The sequence below is a fragment of the Orussus abietinus genome, unplaced genomic scaffold, assembly GCF_000612105.2.
Source record: "Orussus abietinus isolate OABI.00-Male unplaced genomic scaffold, Oabi_2.0 scaffold64, whole genome shotgun sequence".
Classification (NCBI taxonomy): Eukaryota; Metazoa; Arthropoda; class Insecta; order Hymenoptera; family Orussidae; genus Orussus; species Orussus abietinus.
Genome location: NW_019394435.1, coordinates 544,683 through 562,614, shown reverse-complemented (window position 1 = coordinate 562,614; position 17,932 = coordinate 544,683). Strand labels below are relative to the sequence as shown.

At 47.6% G+C, this 17,932-nt stretch overlaps 1 protein-coding gene across 2 annotated transcripts in view; it reads right to left on the bottom strand.

Moving 5' to 3' along the window:
* The window catches only part of LOC105697567 (RNA-binding protein fusilli), a 39,150-nt gene extending 21,979 nt beyond the window's left edge, over positions 1–17,171 (bottom strand). Inside the window, exons 1-3 of one of the 2 annotated variants that reach the window (XM_023432291.1) lie at positions 16,649–17,171; positions 4,132–4,326; positions 2,766–2,994 (exon numbers count right to left, since the gene is read on the bottom strand). In XM_023432291.1, the coding sequence (XP_023288059.1) occupies positions 2,766–2,994; positions 4,132–4,326; positions 16,649–16,798 (574 nt within the window). In that variant the 5' untranslated portion in view covers positions 16,799–17,171. The remainder of the gene's footprint in view (positions 1–2,765; positions 2,995–4,131; positions 4,327–16,648) is intronic. The other variant, XM_012420973.2, reaches the window with a different exon arrangement.
* Positions 17,172–17,932: the final 761 nt, after the last annotated feature.

Genomic DNA, 17,932 nt, shown 5'->3' with positions numbered 1-17,932 from the left:
CGGCATAGTGCTCCCGGTAAGGCACGCAGCCGAGAATGCCGATACGAGAGGGCCGCGCGTGTGTGGCCGACTGACCGTGTCGGCACGGAGTCGCGCGCGCGTGTGAGTACGGAGCGTGGACGTCACCGGCGTCGACTGCCGCGCCATGCACCGCGCAGCTCCAGGCGCGCGCATGCGCGCGAGCGAGCCGCCTGCCTGGCAGACCAATGGGAGCGCCGCGTCCTCCCCCACCCCCCGGCCCGCGGCGGCGCACGCTTTCGTTCCCCCCGGGTCCGCTCGACCAAGCCGGCGCGCCACTGCGGTATTTTTTCCAGGGACGGTGGAACTCGTTGCTAACCTCAAACCTGCCCGGGGGCCCTTGCACTATTTCACGACACTTTTCGCCCTTTTTCTCCGGCTATTGTCAGACGTCCAGCTCGCACGGAGGAGACGTTACGCCGAGGACAATGACGTTTTGAAATCGCTAAGGGGGGGCTCAGAGACTCGGGGCACCTTTTAATTAAATTCCAGAGAATGGAGGAATAATTAGGTTTCCAGGCCACGGATCCCTCGATAGATGGAATCGGGGGGTGAAACTACGTGAAGTTCACGTTTTTGGGGGCTTTATTCCTTCCCACCGAGTAGGACGCATGCGCAGGTTTCGTGGAACGTCTTTCGTGATTAATGGAAACACCTGCGGCAGTCTTTCTGCCTTTTTCTTTCTCGTTTCCTAGTTATTTTCTTTTTTTTTTCCCCTCTTCCTCCTCGTGAAGCCTCTGCAGGGTCGCGGGTCATTTGGAATATGCCTACACCGGTTTCCTGGTTAAGTTGCGCAATGCCACGTAGAAGGAATTGCCCGCCGAGATGGCGCGAGCGGTCTCGCAGTGAAAAAGTTCAGCTTCTTTGAAAACCTATCATCGAGGTCAAGGTTCCCCTAGTCGGGAGATCTAGTATCGACGGAACGCGCGACTTCTACTTCGTTATGAAAAGCTCCCAATTAGCATAAATTCTTAACGCGATATTTTCCACGCCCAGTCAATTATAACCCGATTATGCGATGCTCATCGGAGGGACTCTGTACGTCCGTGAAAAGGATTCCTCCTGCACTCCTTGAAACTGTCAACAATTTTTTTTTCAAACGTTAATATATTCCCTCTGGGTACGACATAACGCAGGTACGCGATCAAATGAAAACCCCTGCCCCCCAAGGTACAGAAGTGTATGGAAGAATCGTAACCTGAGCCGTCTTCGGCCAGTGAATCTCAAAGTTGCCGAAATCCAGGGGGAAAAAAAAATAACTGGAATGCGAAGAAATTCGGGACGAAACGACGGGAGAAAAAAATGATGTCGAGTAAATGCAGACCTCAATTATTCCTTTTATCTGAGGTGTACAACCTCGGGGGTTCAATTGTTGGGATAAATAGCTCCATGAAAGGGATATATAATTGTATCCTCGGGAAGGCGATAAAGGTAATTATATTCGGCCCAATCAATTCAGCCCGGTCCAGCTGAGTATTGATTTACGCGTTGTTTAAGCAGAATATACGCTCCAAGTGACGTCGCGACTCGAGGCAATTTTCTTTTTTTTTCGTCCAAAGTAAGCCTCGAGATGGCATTATATACCTCCAGGAAAAGAACCGCCTTGCGACAGCTTTGCGATTATAATGAGCTTGAGAAACACTGACATCGCTGACCCGTAACACACATGGAAAGGTACCTCCTCGTGTGCACTCGCGAGCACACGAGGCCCCCGGTCGCTGCACAAACTTTAAGGCCGCGTCTACAACGAACGACTAGCCTAATCTCTTCGCCCTCGGAGCCACTTCTTTTGACCTGGCATGCAACGATACCTCTATCAGGAGACGCGAGATACACTTATCGGTGTAAATTTGGAGAGCCCGGTCGAGCATGTTTTCTCGCCTCGAGACAAATTTCCGAACGCGTTAATTCATCCCCCAGATTCCACCAGATTTCGCGAACAATTCCAATCCACCTCGAATCACATCGACCGAAATTGACTCAAGTCGCAGGAAAGCAATCCAGTCGTTTAAACGGGACCTAGATAGAAAGAAGAAAATTTCAAGGCTGAAAAATTACTGTCGTCCAATCGTTAATTTTTTTTTTTATCCAATTTGACTAAAGACCTGGTAAACGGCCCGTCTGTACCTTAAGGGGTGGACAATGGAAATATCTAAGCCACTTGGCAAAGGAAATCCGTTTCGAATGATTACGCAACGAACCATACACGTTGATGGACAATGGAAATGGGAAAAAAGTAAGAGGTACGGGAAAAGGAAAAAAATCATCCGAGCCCGGGATACTTTACATCACGTGAATGGGACGCGTGATAACGCGATAACCGACTATCCACCTCCTTTGGCAAAGTGCGCCGTTGTCTGGCCTGGATTTGCAGGTAACGATGCATGCGTGCATCTAAGAAATACAGCCAGCTGAAGGAAGTTTAAAAATCCTAGCGCAATCTCCTGGAATCGTGAAAATTAAAAGTCCTGAAGTTAGGAATCCGATACTCGAGTCCACTCTCACCATCCCGAGAGCCACACTTTCCGATCCCTGCACCAGGGTAAGCTCAAATCGGGCTTTAAAATATCCAAATTGCGAAAATCGCAGGTATGACCGATTGTTAGTACCTCGTCCCGGGTAATCACGCGTAATCACGCGTAATCACGCGAAGGCCCTTTGATTTTACACGTTATTACGCTCAACGATACGCGCCTGTAGAAGATACGACCACGGTGGAACGACGTACGCTACATAGAAAAGGATACATTGAGTCATCTCCTGGATGCTCCGAGTGGAGAGCTCGTCATGGGCGGAATAGCAGGTGGCGAACTCCTTGCGAAGATCGTGGAAGAGGGTGTAATGCGTCGGCAGCTCGATGTCCTTGTTGCAGGACTCGGGGTGGAGGCACTGCCTCAAGGGTGCCTGGCCGTCGACGATGAACCTCGGTGAACATCCGCTGGGAATGTACGAGAGGGACGACCACCACGTCTCGAACTGCAAATGAAAAGAATCCCATCAGAAGATATTCCTTAATTTATAAAATCTATAAAATTGCCCTCCGAAATACGATAAATACCCAGACAGGGTGCTACGACCTCCAAAACTCACCGCGTACCTTTAACCATTGTTACCTGAATCTATTTTAATTCCCGGCCAATAACCAAGAGGTATAGACACTAAACTACCTCATTACGAACTAAGAATTTCAGGAACATCATCAAGGTACTTAAAAGCGACCAAACTCGTTAACCTGTGCCCAACCCCATTATACAGGTCCCTGCAGCTGGAAATTCGGATCGACCTAATGATCAGGCCCGTATCGAGTAATTGTTATCGCATGTCGGTAAAGTCGTCGTACTTGTCACCCGCATGTCGACTGAATTTAAGCGACGACACCTCTCTTCGGGATCAACGATCCCGACAATGGAGGCCCACATGCGGCAACAATGGCCCCGTGCAGGTGACTCAATTTCGGAATCATTTAATATACACCATACGATCGGGGGAGAGATCTTGCAGGGGTGTCATCGATAGGCTATAGTTAAAATGAACCGCTTCGTCGGTTTCAATGACACAACGTGGCGCCATATAGTGCCGAGTCGACGTACCAAGTGCATTCGTGCCACTGATAACATTGACATCCTGATGCCCGCTCAAGACGGCGAGCAACCCGCCATACATCGGTGTATCTCCAAAACCCATCCACCCCAGGGTCCCCTCAAACAGCCAGGAGTGAATTTAACAATGGTCACAAGAAATTGCATAACCCTCGTTCATAAGTCCGCGTACCAGAAATTGCAGGGAATGAGGTAAACCGTGACGAGCAAGAGCGACCACGTTAAACACACTCCGGCTCGATTTAGAGGGAATATTCACCGTCGTTGCGTCCTAGTAGGACAAAATGGCGCAACAGTCGCCACGGTAGGTGAACCCGGCATTACGACGTAGAGTGGATAGAGAGGAGGCAGGCAGGTTACGCCGTTTTCGTCGAGAGCCGAGTAGAAAGGGGAGAAAGAGGAATTGCGTAAAAGGCACCGGGAACGCGACCGGGTTCTCGCGGCTCTGGATCCCGACTCGTGGATATATATTAACGAAAAAGATGAAAATTTCAGGTATGAGATGTTCTGGTACCTGGTGGATGGCTTGCTGAAGGGGGATCCCGTGTTCCCTCAGGACCTCCTCGGTGAGGGCCGGCGCATGCGCGAGGGCCATCTCGCTGACGACCCCGCTGCTTCCCGCGACGACCGGATTTTCACTTCCGGCGTTGCCCTCTCCCTCGCCGTCCATGACCATTGGTCGCACGATGTACTGCTGCCGGCCCATAACCTGCAAGCAAACGGCCGTGGATTAAACGAATTCTACGTCGGGCAGACGGGCGACTTCCTCGCCGACCAAAGGTCCCTCTCGAAAATGATTCCTCTCAACGTTGAGCGTCACTTTTAATGCCATGTTTTAACGCAACGGGATATATACGCAATCCTTGACGCCGAGTCTTTCAACGCCAAGTATTCTCTCCTCCTAATTGCAGGTGCAGGTTATCTGAACAGTTGCAGTGCATACAGCCGAGGCGTCGACGAAAGCCCACCGTCTGAGGAGAGACAAAAAGCTCCGATTATCATTGCCGTCTTATCTTTGTACCTTGCGTCACGGTTTGGCGACGACGCCACGATTTGACTATTAATATCGGGATTTCTGGATGTATCGCGATCGAGGTAAAGAATGATTGATAATGAATTTCTTCCTTTTTTCCTTTTTTTTTTTTTGAGAACCTTGGAGGTGTGAAAATGTCAGGGATTTGCCGTGCATCCGCTGCTACGACTGATCGGGTTTATCTCGAACCAGCAAAAACTGGACTTCCGCGTTGACGGAAACGGCCGACATGCAAGGCAAGGTGACTTTTCCAGCCGACTGATTGCTAATCACGCAGAAGCGACCGAAAGACTTAAGTTCAACAGTCACGAGCCACTACACGGGACCCTACTTCACGTAATATATATATTCAGCCCGCCAGGGTCACCTCTCTTATCCTGTCCCTATCTCACCTGAGCAATGACGAATGGAAAAAGTCGCGTTTTCGAGTTTAAAATGAGCATTTTTCATAATTTTTCAAAATCATCGGTTCCTCAGCCCGATTAATTAGAGGGATACTCCATAAGACAGTCCAACCGACCCTCGTTCCCTGTTATCATAAAAACAACTTGAGTCAACGGAAATTAAGATTTTTCTTTCTTTTTTTTTTAATAAATATACCATTTCGATAATCTCTATAATTTCGAGAGCCATTTTCTCCTTTTTTTTTCCGTCACTTTCGATAAGACCGATGCACGTGTCGCCAACTAAGAAATAATGCACGGTAATTTCGGAGTTAATTGCGATCGTTATCAGGCAACTCCTCCACGTTGAAAACGATTATAGATGAAAATAGCTGTCGAATTTTCTCGCCTCGACGATACGTCGGTTCGTGATTGACGAGCTCTCGGTAACGATTTTCCCGGCAATGAAATTCCCTCGATTACGAAGTCGAGTTATTTCAAGGGAGGCAATTAACTCAGGCCAATCGGGGGCCGATGGCTTCGACGAAGGTAAGGAGGATCGTTTCAAAGAGTACTTCATAATCGACATTTCCCAGGGTAACAGAAATCCCAGGCGACCGTAACGAATGGCCTTCGCCGATCAGTCGTATTTCGCGATCCTAGAATTCGATAACCCGAAGGAACGTTTAATTTAATTCTCGGCAATTATTAAATAATAAATAAAAAGCAAACCGCATTCTGCCCCGGAGGCGGCATTAACCCTTTGCGCTCGAGCTGGCCGGCGCCTCGGTATGCCAACCGAACGGAATTTATTTGCCGCAAACGACGTTAAAATTTTTTTTCCCCTCAAAATATCGTAACACATAACACGGAGAACAGATGCACACGTGTCGAAAATGCGTTGGAAAAAAAAAAGAAAAAATTCGGGTCATTAAAATCGTCGTTATGGATTTTTCTTCTTTTTTTTTCAGATACGTCGAAGGAACGTTTTCTCGGGCGAGGCGAGTTTCCTCGCGCTCGCCGCGAGGCAAACTGCGGCAAATTGCGGCAAAAAGGTTATCATTAATAAATCCACCGACGAGGGAAGAATTTAGAAGCTCGTATTTGCACGAAAAGGAGAGTACGGGCCCCGAATTAGCATGTAACGAGTGCGTAACGAGGGCCGCGGCACTTACGGCCGAAGCTCGAGGAGCTTTTCCACGGGTGGCGTTCACTTTCCGAATGGCTGTAAAAATAAGGATAAACATTCTTCCTCGTTGTTATTGTACGTGGGCACGCTCGCGGATACTTTATGTATGCAGCCGGTTATTATGCAGGCATTGCCTTAACGAGACAAGTGCAGTAAAAGCGCCGGCACGGATTTGCGTTCCGTCAAAAACGCGCGGCGGGATCGTAAAGCGCGCCCCATCGATAACATCGAGCAAATTCGGCGATACAGCCGGTGCATGACAATTATCGGCGGGATATCTCGCAACGAATTTGCAGGAATAAAAGAAGAAGAAAAAAAAAAAGGAAGAAGAAATTTCTAAAGTTACTCCGAGCAAAACTTTCCCATCAGCGAATCGCGACCGCGAGGCAACGCAGAAATGCACTCTCCCCGACCGAATTGCGTTTACGGGTTTAACCTTCGGCCAAAGTTTAAGTCGAGTCCAACGTGTAGGCATATCATTAGTTCGAGCATTAGTTTGCATAAATTTCATCGACTCCTATCTTGCCGTCTAAAGTCACCTGAAGCGCGGCTTCCACGGCGAGCTCCCTCATCGGCGTTAAAAAGCGGACTAAGAATCTAACATCGTCTCGATTAAAATCCTCTGTAACGCCACGTGACTATGAAATCACAGATACACGACGTACACCCCCGTCTATCTATATCACACAATCATCCTTTGATTTTCCTGACAAAACGCCTAATGTAGTACCTTATAGTTCGGTCATGCAAATTGTACGTGACATTTGATCTGAGCATGAAAACAAAAATCGGGTCGCACAGGGCTGACATTTTATCCGGGCATGAAGAAAATAAAATCGTATACATATAGAGAGCTAAAAGTGAGAGTTTGCAGAAATCCAAGATGGCGGCGCAATCGTCGGAGACGCCCGTCCCTCGCCTCGATTTTTCGCCACTCGTATAGAATGACTTTCGAGCGAGAAATACTCAAACACCCTATCGATGACCCTCATTGTATGCAGCAGAGTCGGATAACAATTACGTGGTTGCATAAAAAGGTACGTGCGAGTGCAATCGTAGCACGTGGTGTGCGCCCCTCTTTCCCTTCCGATAAGTCCCGATACGCGCATCGGGCATTTCCTTCCCCCCCGCGAAGGCGACCTAACCTCCGTTGTCGAGCGACACGCGAATGGTACACGAAAATACACGCAAGTGCGTATCAGGGCGACGCAGGAGCGATATCTGAACGACGTACCAGAGTGCGTCCTGTGCGTGACGCTCTCTGGGAGAGTCACCTGTGACCTGCATGACAATTGGCACGTCATCGTTCCGATCGTGACTCGGGTCAAATTACCCATTGTACGAACCACCGAGGAAAGTTTCATGGGTTTCTCGACTCGCCCCCCTGCGACCTCTTATCTATAACCTGGGAATACAATGCGCCGATTGCCTTGCGAGAAGTTTCTTGAATATTCTAAAAAAAAAAAATTAATTCAAGAAAAATCTGAAAAAGCGACACACGAGCTCGTAGGGTCGAGGAATATATAAAAAAGTATGTAGGAGAAAGACTAACTCAAGTGGCTATTGACCGAAAATCAGACGCGCGACGCGTCATGAAATACGCAAACCAACCGCGACGCGTCGCGCATACTTAATTCCTCCTCATGACCGAAATTAATTACCTGCGTTACTCGCGCGGGTATATCAAGCTCTAATCTCTATGTGAGGTATCGCGAAATTATTTTACCGGGATTTACTTCGTGTCACGGTCTCTCTCTCTCTCTCCCTCTCGTAATATCTACACGATTCTCGAAGCGAGGTGCATCGATGCTCTCATTGCTGAGCAAGATCCCCCTATCCTTATCCAGGCCGATGATTACGAGGCAATCTCGCCGGGCAATATCGCGGGTCTAATTCGCGCCATCGATTCGCACGAGATTGCGGCTCCATCCTTCTCCAACAATTATATGAAAGGTCACTCCGAGATCCGCGACCATATTCCCGAGTCCTCAAATAACGCGACTCGCGGGATGATAAGTGCAGAATAATGCAGATTATACCCACTCTACGTGGTAGGTATTAAAAGAAAAACGAAGGAAGAAGAATTAAAAAAATTAAAATAAAAAAGAGAACATAACGTCCCATCGCCTATCGCTGTAGTCTGGAATTCGATTTAACCGTTTGAGTCCTAGGGGGTATTGAAAAAACACTGTCGAAGAATCCCGAACAGCGCAACCGCGCTTTCTCTAAATGAGTACGAGGAGACCCAAGCAGCGCGATAGCGCTTTGTTTATTTAATGTCGATGGATCCCACTCGGCGCGATAGCGTTTCTTGAATTGTAAGATGTATTATTTACACCCTTGCGTTACGATTTAAATTCCAATAGCGCGTGCCATAAACAACAAAAGTGTCGGTCATACATCGGCCCATTTCACGGTTTGGCTGAATGTAACTTCTCATACGGTTTGTTTACATTTGGCCCGATTGACATACCGCGTCTCTCACACGTTTTGTTCACGTTTGGCCCGATTGATTTACCACGTCTCTCACACGATATTGTAAGTTAAGAGGTTAAAAGAAGGAGCTGTGTAATGTACTTGGGTCAGTGAATCTGAGCGACTTTGACAATCGGTGACGCACCGTCAGTTGTCCACAACGCTCGAAATGTGCTGGGTTTTCTCGAAATAAAATCTGAACAGCGCAATCGCGCTGCCTGGGACTCGAACGGTTAATAAGGTATGCAAATTTACCCCTCGGGGGAAAGAATATATCAATTTCATGAATATCATCCTCTAAATATTCAAGTAGACGAGTTACACGTTATCCTGCTATTCAAATAAACCGATTACCTGTCGCTTTCGCGTTGACAATGTGTGCACCCCGTCTTCCACGTCACTCTTTCCGCCACTCACCGACTTATCCTTATCACCGGGAAACCGATTTATAAAATATATCCCTATTATCGAATTATTTTTATTAATCGATCCCGCGGGACGGGCAAGTGCCTTGGTGGCCGAAAATTCGGCGCGAGAACGCGCCTCCGGGTAACGAGCGGCCTTAAATTTAACGGCGTCTCATCGTGCCCCATTAATTATGAATTTATCTCCATTGATTACGATACACGTCAGGTGAAGGGGGGGCAGGTCGTCGCGGCGACGATCTCGCGTTTTTCCCCGTCGTAGGTCTTTTTCTTGTCATTTTTCCCCGCAGATACGCGTTCTTATATCTGACATTAAGGCGCCTTGCCGTTGCCTGCGTGTAACGAGCCGCTTTAACACGCAACGAGTCCCCAAGACTGGACAACAAAAAATGCAATGGATAGGTGTCCAACGACGCGAGGTTAATAGATCAAGGTAGTTCGGTACGACCGAGCTTCGCCATTGAGTCGAGTCGTTGCCAACGGAAATCGCTATCAATCGCGTCGACCTCAACGTTTCTTTACCGGCCAATCTCCAATTACATAAATAGAAAATCACTTCGTACTTAAAAAATGAACATAAAAGTGTAATTAATGTTTAAGGAACAAAGACATATGAATAAAATAGGGCACGACACGTGGGAAGTCGTCTCGATAGAAGCATTACGATCCCTTGTTGGATAAGAACGGTATCGGAAATAATTATTCTCTTCTCCTCGTAATCCAAAAATGAATATAAAAATGTAACGTATGTTTTAGGAACAAAGATGTATAAATAAGATAGGCACGACACGTCCTAAGTCGTTTGGTCGAAGTGTTACAATTCCTCGCTGGATACAAGGTGCGGGATCGGAAATAATTCCCATGGTAAAGTTCACCAAAACCCGTGCTCATTGTGCGAGCCGATTTGTATGGTAACGCGTAGGCGTGTAAAACAGCTTTTATGAATTAACGGCTTTTGAAAGAAGGGGTTCCTCCGCATTGTCCCGAGTAAAGTGTTGGTAGCCATCGAAAGTTACAGCGCATTGCGTGGCCTCATAACGTTCCTGCCCATAATGAAGACCAAAATGGCGCGCAATGGCCTCTGCTACACACCTCGACTCGAGGAGGACGTGAAAATAATTTCTTCGATCCACCACTACAGATCGTCTCCCCGTAGATCCACCATTCACTAAAGAGACTAAAACAAGAATGCAGTTACGATGTCCCTTTAATTTTTCCTCTACGCAGTACCGACGAGTGTACGATTCCTCCGCGCATTTACGCGTCTCCAAAGTGCAAGGAGAAAAAAGAAAAGAAAGAAACTAACGAGAAAAAGTAAAAAAAAAAATGCCCAGCGACGAACATTGGTCGTTAATATTTTTCAATGCTCTTAAACGAACGTGCGATATGTTAAAGATTAATCGCGCAGTCGTTTCGCGTCGAGCGAGCTTTTAAGAAAAAGACTTTTGCTAAATTTGGAAAGACTCGGTGATAAAAAAGAAAAAAGCGGGCCCTCAGAATGCCAGTGCGCACGTCCTCATAAATTGCAGATTTTGTCGACGTGAGCCAAGGTAAAAGACTGTTGTAAAAATGACGACGAGATTGGAGGTCATCAGCTGACGAGAGCGAGAGGCCGAGGACGTCTCGTGTTCCCTCTAAAAATGCTCCTTATTCATTTCTGGACTTTCCATGCAAAGATATGCAGAAGCTTATACGCGAATATAGAGACCTGTCCGTCACATTTCCCCCATATTTCCACGGAAGGCAGAAAAATGCCCACGGGATGCAACAACAAATATCTCGAAGCACCATCGACCACAGTTTCAGGTCCCACTAATTTAATAATTTCACGTTAATTAATTAATCATTCCATTTCCCTCGAAGACAAAAATCCAGGGAAATCCTCCAAGCACTGTCTAGCAGTTCCTCAACCCATCACGATTTATAATATTTACAGAGGAGGCGATAAACGCCGTTCATAATTCACGTTTCGCCGAGGTAGCAACGCATTATCGCCTCGATTTGGCCTAATCGGATGATGCCTTAATCGGGGTACGATAATCTCATAAGTATAATCTGTCGAAACGCCTAATCGGACGGGACTGCAAGTCCCGCGAGGGCGATACAAAGCCCGACAAAGTTTCTCGGCCATTAGCACGTACTTTTCCGAGATACGTCCACGGCCGAAAATCCACTCGCTGGTCGTTTGTTGTGCGTAAACGCGTCCGGCCGTATCAGAAGAGCGGCATTATTTTCCACAGCTGGTAGGTCAACCTCGTCAAGGTCTACCCAGTACCGGGGAAAAGGCACATGGAAAGAAAGTGGAACGCAGGTACATGACCCATGTACTACCATCCGTGGTAAATGGAAAATTTCTCCCCGTAGGAACGCTCCTCGTACCTGACGTTCCTTCCAACCGCGAGAGTTAACAACAATCCCGGCAAACAATTTCCAAGAAGTATCATCTTCACCTCGAAGTCGACTTACGATCAAAATCCCTCCCAAGGAGCGAAAGCGATAATTTAATAATTTCTGGAGGGATATATTTAATTAATTTGGGATTTAATCCGGGAAGTATAAAAGGTGTAACGTCAACGCTGATGTACGAAATGTCACGAATAAAGGACACGTGAATATTTTCCGCATACTTCGGAATTCCTACCACTTGTTGCACGGCCCGGTCACGCACGTTGGAGAAGCTGTTTGTTGATACAAGTACTTGTTGATAAAATACATGGAGCGTTTGCACATTATACCAGATAACGCGCGTCTTTCATGTTCCTGCCGAGATGGGCCGAGCGAAGCGATCGAGACAATTCGGAAATCGAAAATCATCCCAGCCGGGAAATTCGCAGGTTTCGAGATATAAACGAAGCGAAGGTAATTCTTCGTCAAAGTCGAATTCACGACTCGCTAGAAATATTCATTTCCTCCATCGGGAATATTTATTTCGGGCGGGGTAAGCACGTGTATCCTTTCTCGTTCCTTCTGTCGACCCATCCAAGGTCAAATACAGGTAAACATTCGACGAAATACCGAGCGAGACTTTGCCTTACTGCCTCGATGACATCTCAAAATTATCACCTGCTCTAATTTCGTCCGACGATTCAATCTCGATCGCCGCGATATCGACCGTTGATTTCCACAGGCGACTTTAAAAAAACTCCGATACCCAGGATTTACGCCAGAGTCGGGTAAACCCGTTAAAAAAGCTATCCCCTAACCCTCCCCGAAGCACGGCAACAAACAATATCACCGTGGAGCACCATCTGACTAATAATAGGATCCGTTCCCACCGAGCGTGACGTCTTCTTATCAGTCCTCAATTTTTCATCGGCGTTTCTCCGCTTTTTACCCGACCCCGGAAAAATATACCGCCTTCGAGGGCCGGTCTCGAAACGTAAGATAAGAAGAATCACTTCGAATCTTAACAACGACCGGTTGCACGAAAACCGAGAGAACAGGCGCCGACCACGAGGTCGTTTACACCGTTACAAAAATGTGCAATAAATTCATGAAACGCGTACCATAAGTTTCATCGAAACCTGCTTAATCCATCATTTCGCCGTATCATTTTACAAGTAAAAGAAAAGAAAAAAAAATAATTCCCCAACAAAGCTTCGTAAAATTCGAAACTTGCTCATTTCGCGATGGTTACAAAAATGTATATACCGTTACGAAAACGGTTACAAAAGTATATATACCGTCATAAATATGTGTAATAAATTCATGAAACGCGTACCATAAGTTTCTTCGAAACTTGGCTAATCCATCATTTCGCCATATCATTTTACAAATTAAAAGAACAAAATTCCCCGACAAAGCTTCGTGAAATTCGAAACTTGTTTATTTTGCGATGGTTTTAACCTTAAAAGCGAAAGTTTAAAAATCATCGGGGGTGATTTTTCACTTTATCGAAACTTTCTGCCTAAATCGGACCAGGTTTAGACAATTTTAAACCGCATAGCCGAGTCGAAGCGTCGACTCGGTCGATTCGAAAGCAGCCTTCGCCTCGGCTTAGGATCGCCGCGGTGAGATTCCTTGCTGGGAAAACGATTTCTCACCTGGCCGAGCTCTCGGCGCTTACGAGAGTGCTCGAGACCGAAGGCTGCCGATGAAAAGATGGAAAACACGGGAGATGCCGGCCATTTTAAATGCTCCGAGCGCGCCCGCTAATCGTCGCGTCACTCTACGAACGAAGAGAATTGAGAAGAAAAAGCAGAAAAAAAAAGGAAAACCGTGCAAAAATAAAGAAAATGAATCTATAAATTGTCAGTGCTTTTGATTGCTCTTAAGTGCTTGTAAAGCCTCGAAAGTCTGAACACAGCGTATGTCGTCGACTCATGCTTTACCCAATATAGCCTGCGGTCTCCTTCCTCTTCCTCGTACATTTCTTTTCATTTTTTCTTTCAAAAATATAGGACACATATCGTCATTCCCAGAATATAAATATACTCCGTACTTCACTTTAACGTCCTTCGAAAAGTTACAAAATCACAGCGTGCGGAAAAACCGGGGAATAATTATTTCTCAAGATATCTCCAATTTTCAGGGGCATTGTTTCTACGATCGTTCCAATGCGACATCCAAGTCGAAATTTCGATCCTGCTCGGGAGCTTTAATTCGAGGCAATAATAATAAATAATTATTAAATTGAGATCCAACATTAGACCTCAATGGTGGCAGATATTTCCATTTCTTCAGCTTATAGTCCTTCGGTAGGATTGAATAAAATATGACGTATAAGGATCGAAAGGAGGATTCAAAAGAGTGAAACAAGGCGAAAAGAGTAATTCAGGGCAAATGGAGGGTCAAAATTTCGAGTCGGGCAACGAAGCCACGATCGGAGAGGATTTTCGACGAAGTCGAAATGGCCCCGGTGCTTTTTCGGGGCCGAAAAACAGGGAAACGGGTTTTGTCAAATAAAAAAAACAGGTTTTTAATCACAGACTCTGTGCCGTTCCATCGGAGTTGTGTCTGGGAACGAGGGGCTGAAGGGGGAGACCAGTGGATTCGTAAGGCAGGAAGATTACCTCTCGATTACGAAAGAGTGTCACGCACGGGGGAGGAGAGAGGAGGACGGAGGATCAGGGGGACGGGCGGATGGAGAGAGAAAGACGGTGGCCCGAGGCCGGCGGGGAGCGGGCGGAAAAGTTGACGGAAAAAGAGACACAGAAACAAACGGACAGGCCGAGATGACCGACGGACTTGGTTTTCGCATTGGGCACGTCTGAGAGATAAAAAAAAATACGCTCTCCTCGACGTAGAAATAAATGACGATCTCAAGTGACGTAGATGGACATTCATCCGCCGCCGAAAAGACGCACTTTCGGTAGACGACCACGAGGGTAGTTTTATTAGTTTGAAAGAAATAAGAAAAATACGCTTTCCTTGACGTTGAAATAAATGACAATTTCGAGGAACATAGAGAGAAATTCGTCCGCCGCGAAAAGTCGCATTTTCGGAAAATGTCTACGAAGTAGTTATCAGTTTGTGAAAAAAATAAAATAAAAAAAGAATCTACGAGCACAACGGTAGTTAACAGTTTCGTTACTCTCAAAGCCTTCCATTTCCCTTTTCCTGCCACTTGGCCGAGAGCTGTTAAACTTCTTCCTGGTTCGAGCGCGGCGCCATTGTTACGTGCAATAAAGGTAATCCACACTTCAATGGCGCGCCGCTCTTTAGAGGGGATTACTATTTTCAGGCAAATCACCGGTCCAAGGGTTTGTTTCCCACCCCGAAATCGCTCCTTTGTGATATTACTTTGATTTTACGGGGAAAGAAAAATCGAAGTAACGGACTCGGCGTACGGGTGCAAGAGAGACACCTCGGGGAAATAGAAGACTCCAGTTTGGGCTCCCTCCGAGAATTTCCCTAGCAGGTAACGAGGGAACTACCTGGGAATGAATCAACAGGTGAATCGGCGCAGGGCGACCATTTCACAGGCCTCGAATAATTCCGCTACTTTCGCGATAAATATCACTGGCAAAGCCAATTTTACTACATCAGTACATTGTGGGTTTTCGCACGCATTAAAGGAAATGCGAAAATAATTGCTCCCCCCTTGGAATCATAGAATAATCGTGTTCCTCTACCCTCAGGAGAAAAAAAAAGTATCGTCGAACGGTACCACTATTTTCTCTTTTCACTTGCAAACTTTACAAGGTACCTTATCGTGATTATAAATGCATCGCCAATTATTCAAGCACTAACGGGAGTCTGTACAATCAGCATTTTCGAGTATTTACTCGGACACCCCGAGACCTCGAATAAACCTTCGTCCTCATCGCAGCTGATAAACTAGATACGGCTAAATATTCGAATCCTCCGCGATGAAATCTTATCTTTGAATCAAACCTCTCGTACCGTTTATAGTACCGCGCTACCGTGCAACTAGTCCCGGAAGTTGAGCAGGCACGTTAAAAGAGAATGTTTAATCAACCCCCAGGTGTACTCAGGTGGTCTTCACGAAATATCTCTTATTGCACCTCGACCTAACCTCAAAGTGGACAAGGAACTCCTTCGGAGAAAATTTGAGACTTCCCCGGAAATAATTCCGGATTTCGGAGCACTGAAATATTAAAGCAATACTTGAATTTATAAGATTCACGAACGCGGAACCGTGAAAAAAATCGTTCTTAAGTAACTCTTAAACTGTTTTCCGTTTCCCTTCTTTTTTTTTTGTTTTTAAGGACAATGGCAAGAACCCTCGATTGGAGCGAGAGGCGCGCGACGTGCGGGAACTCGACCCGGACGCACCTGGTCCGAGATATAAGTGAGGTTAGGAACGTTCCCCCGACTTCCATGGAACCGTTCCCGACGGTTACATCAAAACCCTCGTTCCACGCGAAACCATCGAAAGAAAACCCCCAAAACTCGATTGGAAGTGATTATTAATATAGGAAGTCCAAAATACCGTTTATAATTCAGTTTGAAAACCATTCCATTCGATTCAAACATTCGTATTCGTTCTTACTCCATTCTAACGTTCGCGGCCGTTCATCCTCCATTCCAATTCTGCCCGTTCTAAATTTCACTTTTCTTCGTATAACTTAGTGCGTTAAAACAATCGCTTAATTTTAAACAAGAAACGACTGTCGGCGTTACTTTGGGACACCGAGTAATATTCCTTTCCCAGGGCGTCGATAAAAATCGCGGGGAAAAACAAAATACCTGGAACGTTCGAAAGTTCTTTGGCATTACACCGATAAAAATGCCCTGGTAATTTACACACTCACTCATTGGTTATTCTGATGCCACGTTAAATCACAGTAAAATCATATTCAGCATCTGAGTAAAATTACAGAAAATTACGATGTAACATTACATTAAATTCGAGTAAACCTGCTCCAATATGGTAAATACACAATGTTAGGTGGATTCAAACATTTTCCAATTTGTAATTCTTCCATTTTACCTTTCCCTATATAAAACTCAGGTTACGAGGTGTGTAAAAATGTATGTAAATTTCCATAGCAATTTTTATCAGCGTAGGTCGCGACGGTCGGCAGGAAGCGGTTTCCGCCCGGGAGAATTTTATTCGATACCTTGTTCTGCGCGGTGTCAAGGACGACGTATACGAGGAGGGTGATCTCCTCCTCGTCGGATCCGAGCGCGTTGCCCTGGAGTCCGGCGGTGGCGACATAGAGGGCGACCAGGTGGCCGGGGTTCCTGGGGGGCCCGGCGAGGATCTGCATGTCGGCTCTGGGGTGGCGCGTCTAGGTTAGGTCTCCAGTCGGAGGATGCACGGCACCGGCGCAGGCGCGGCGCTCAAGGCGACATCGCTCGCCAGAGGTGAGATCGCTCGCCAAAGGTGAGCCCGCTCGCGGAGAGGTTAGGGAGGGCGCGTCCTCGGGCGCGCAAGGTGCGAGAGGAAGATGGCGGCGGCCGTCCAGGGTCCGTCGACGTCGGGGGACGCGCACCGGCGCCGAGCCGACGGCGACGAGCCAACGAGCACCCTGGAGCACACACCCGCGAGCGCGCGCGCTCTCTCGCGAACGCACCGGCGCGACGGAGAGCCGTTTTCCGCAGCCGAGGATCCGCTCCCGAGATCGCACACTCGACACTGCCGCGAGACCGTCGGGCCCGAGTGCGCGAGTGCGCGCGCCGCCGATTGGCCGCCCCCCGAACCCGTTGGCTCACCTGCCCGCCGCGGCCGGCTGCGATTGGCCGCTCTCACCTCGCCGCCGCCGCCGCCGCCCGCCGCGAGGGCGCGAGCGAGACGCCGCTAGCGGGCCCGCCTCTGGCGCGGCGAGAGCGACGGAGAGGGAGAGAGAGAGCGGCCGAGCATGCGGGCCCGACTCCGGGAAATGGGAAACGCGCCGATTTTTGCGCCGCCGATCGCCGAACCGGAGACGCGGCTGAGATTTATCGTTAGAGCACATTTCGGCGCGCGGCCCCGGAGAGATTTGCCCGTTGTTTCGAACGAAACGGGGAAAGGCTGGTTGCTCGTAGGAGGGGAAAGGCGAGGGGCGAGCGAGCCAGGTGCCGAAGACGCTCCACTCGCGGTCCCGTAACGGCCGACGATTCGCGCCCGCCGCTTTTCGGCAATTTCTTCAATGGGAACGGGAAAGTCGAGCGAGATTCCGAGATAGGGCCGATGCCACACCCTGGAGACGCTGCCATTGAAAATTATACCCCGGGAAGACCGGATCCGCGAATCGAGATATACCGAGTGGCCTCGATCGCGGAAGATTACTCCCGGAGAGGGGAAATCGAACGAGCGGATGCCGCCGTGATCGTCGCTCAGGAATATAAATCTCATATCCCGGTGTATTTATAGGATGTAACGGAGTTTTTAAGGCGTTCGGAATTAAGGTGTCGTACTTATG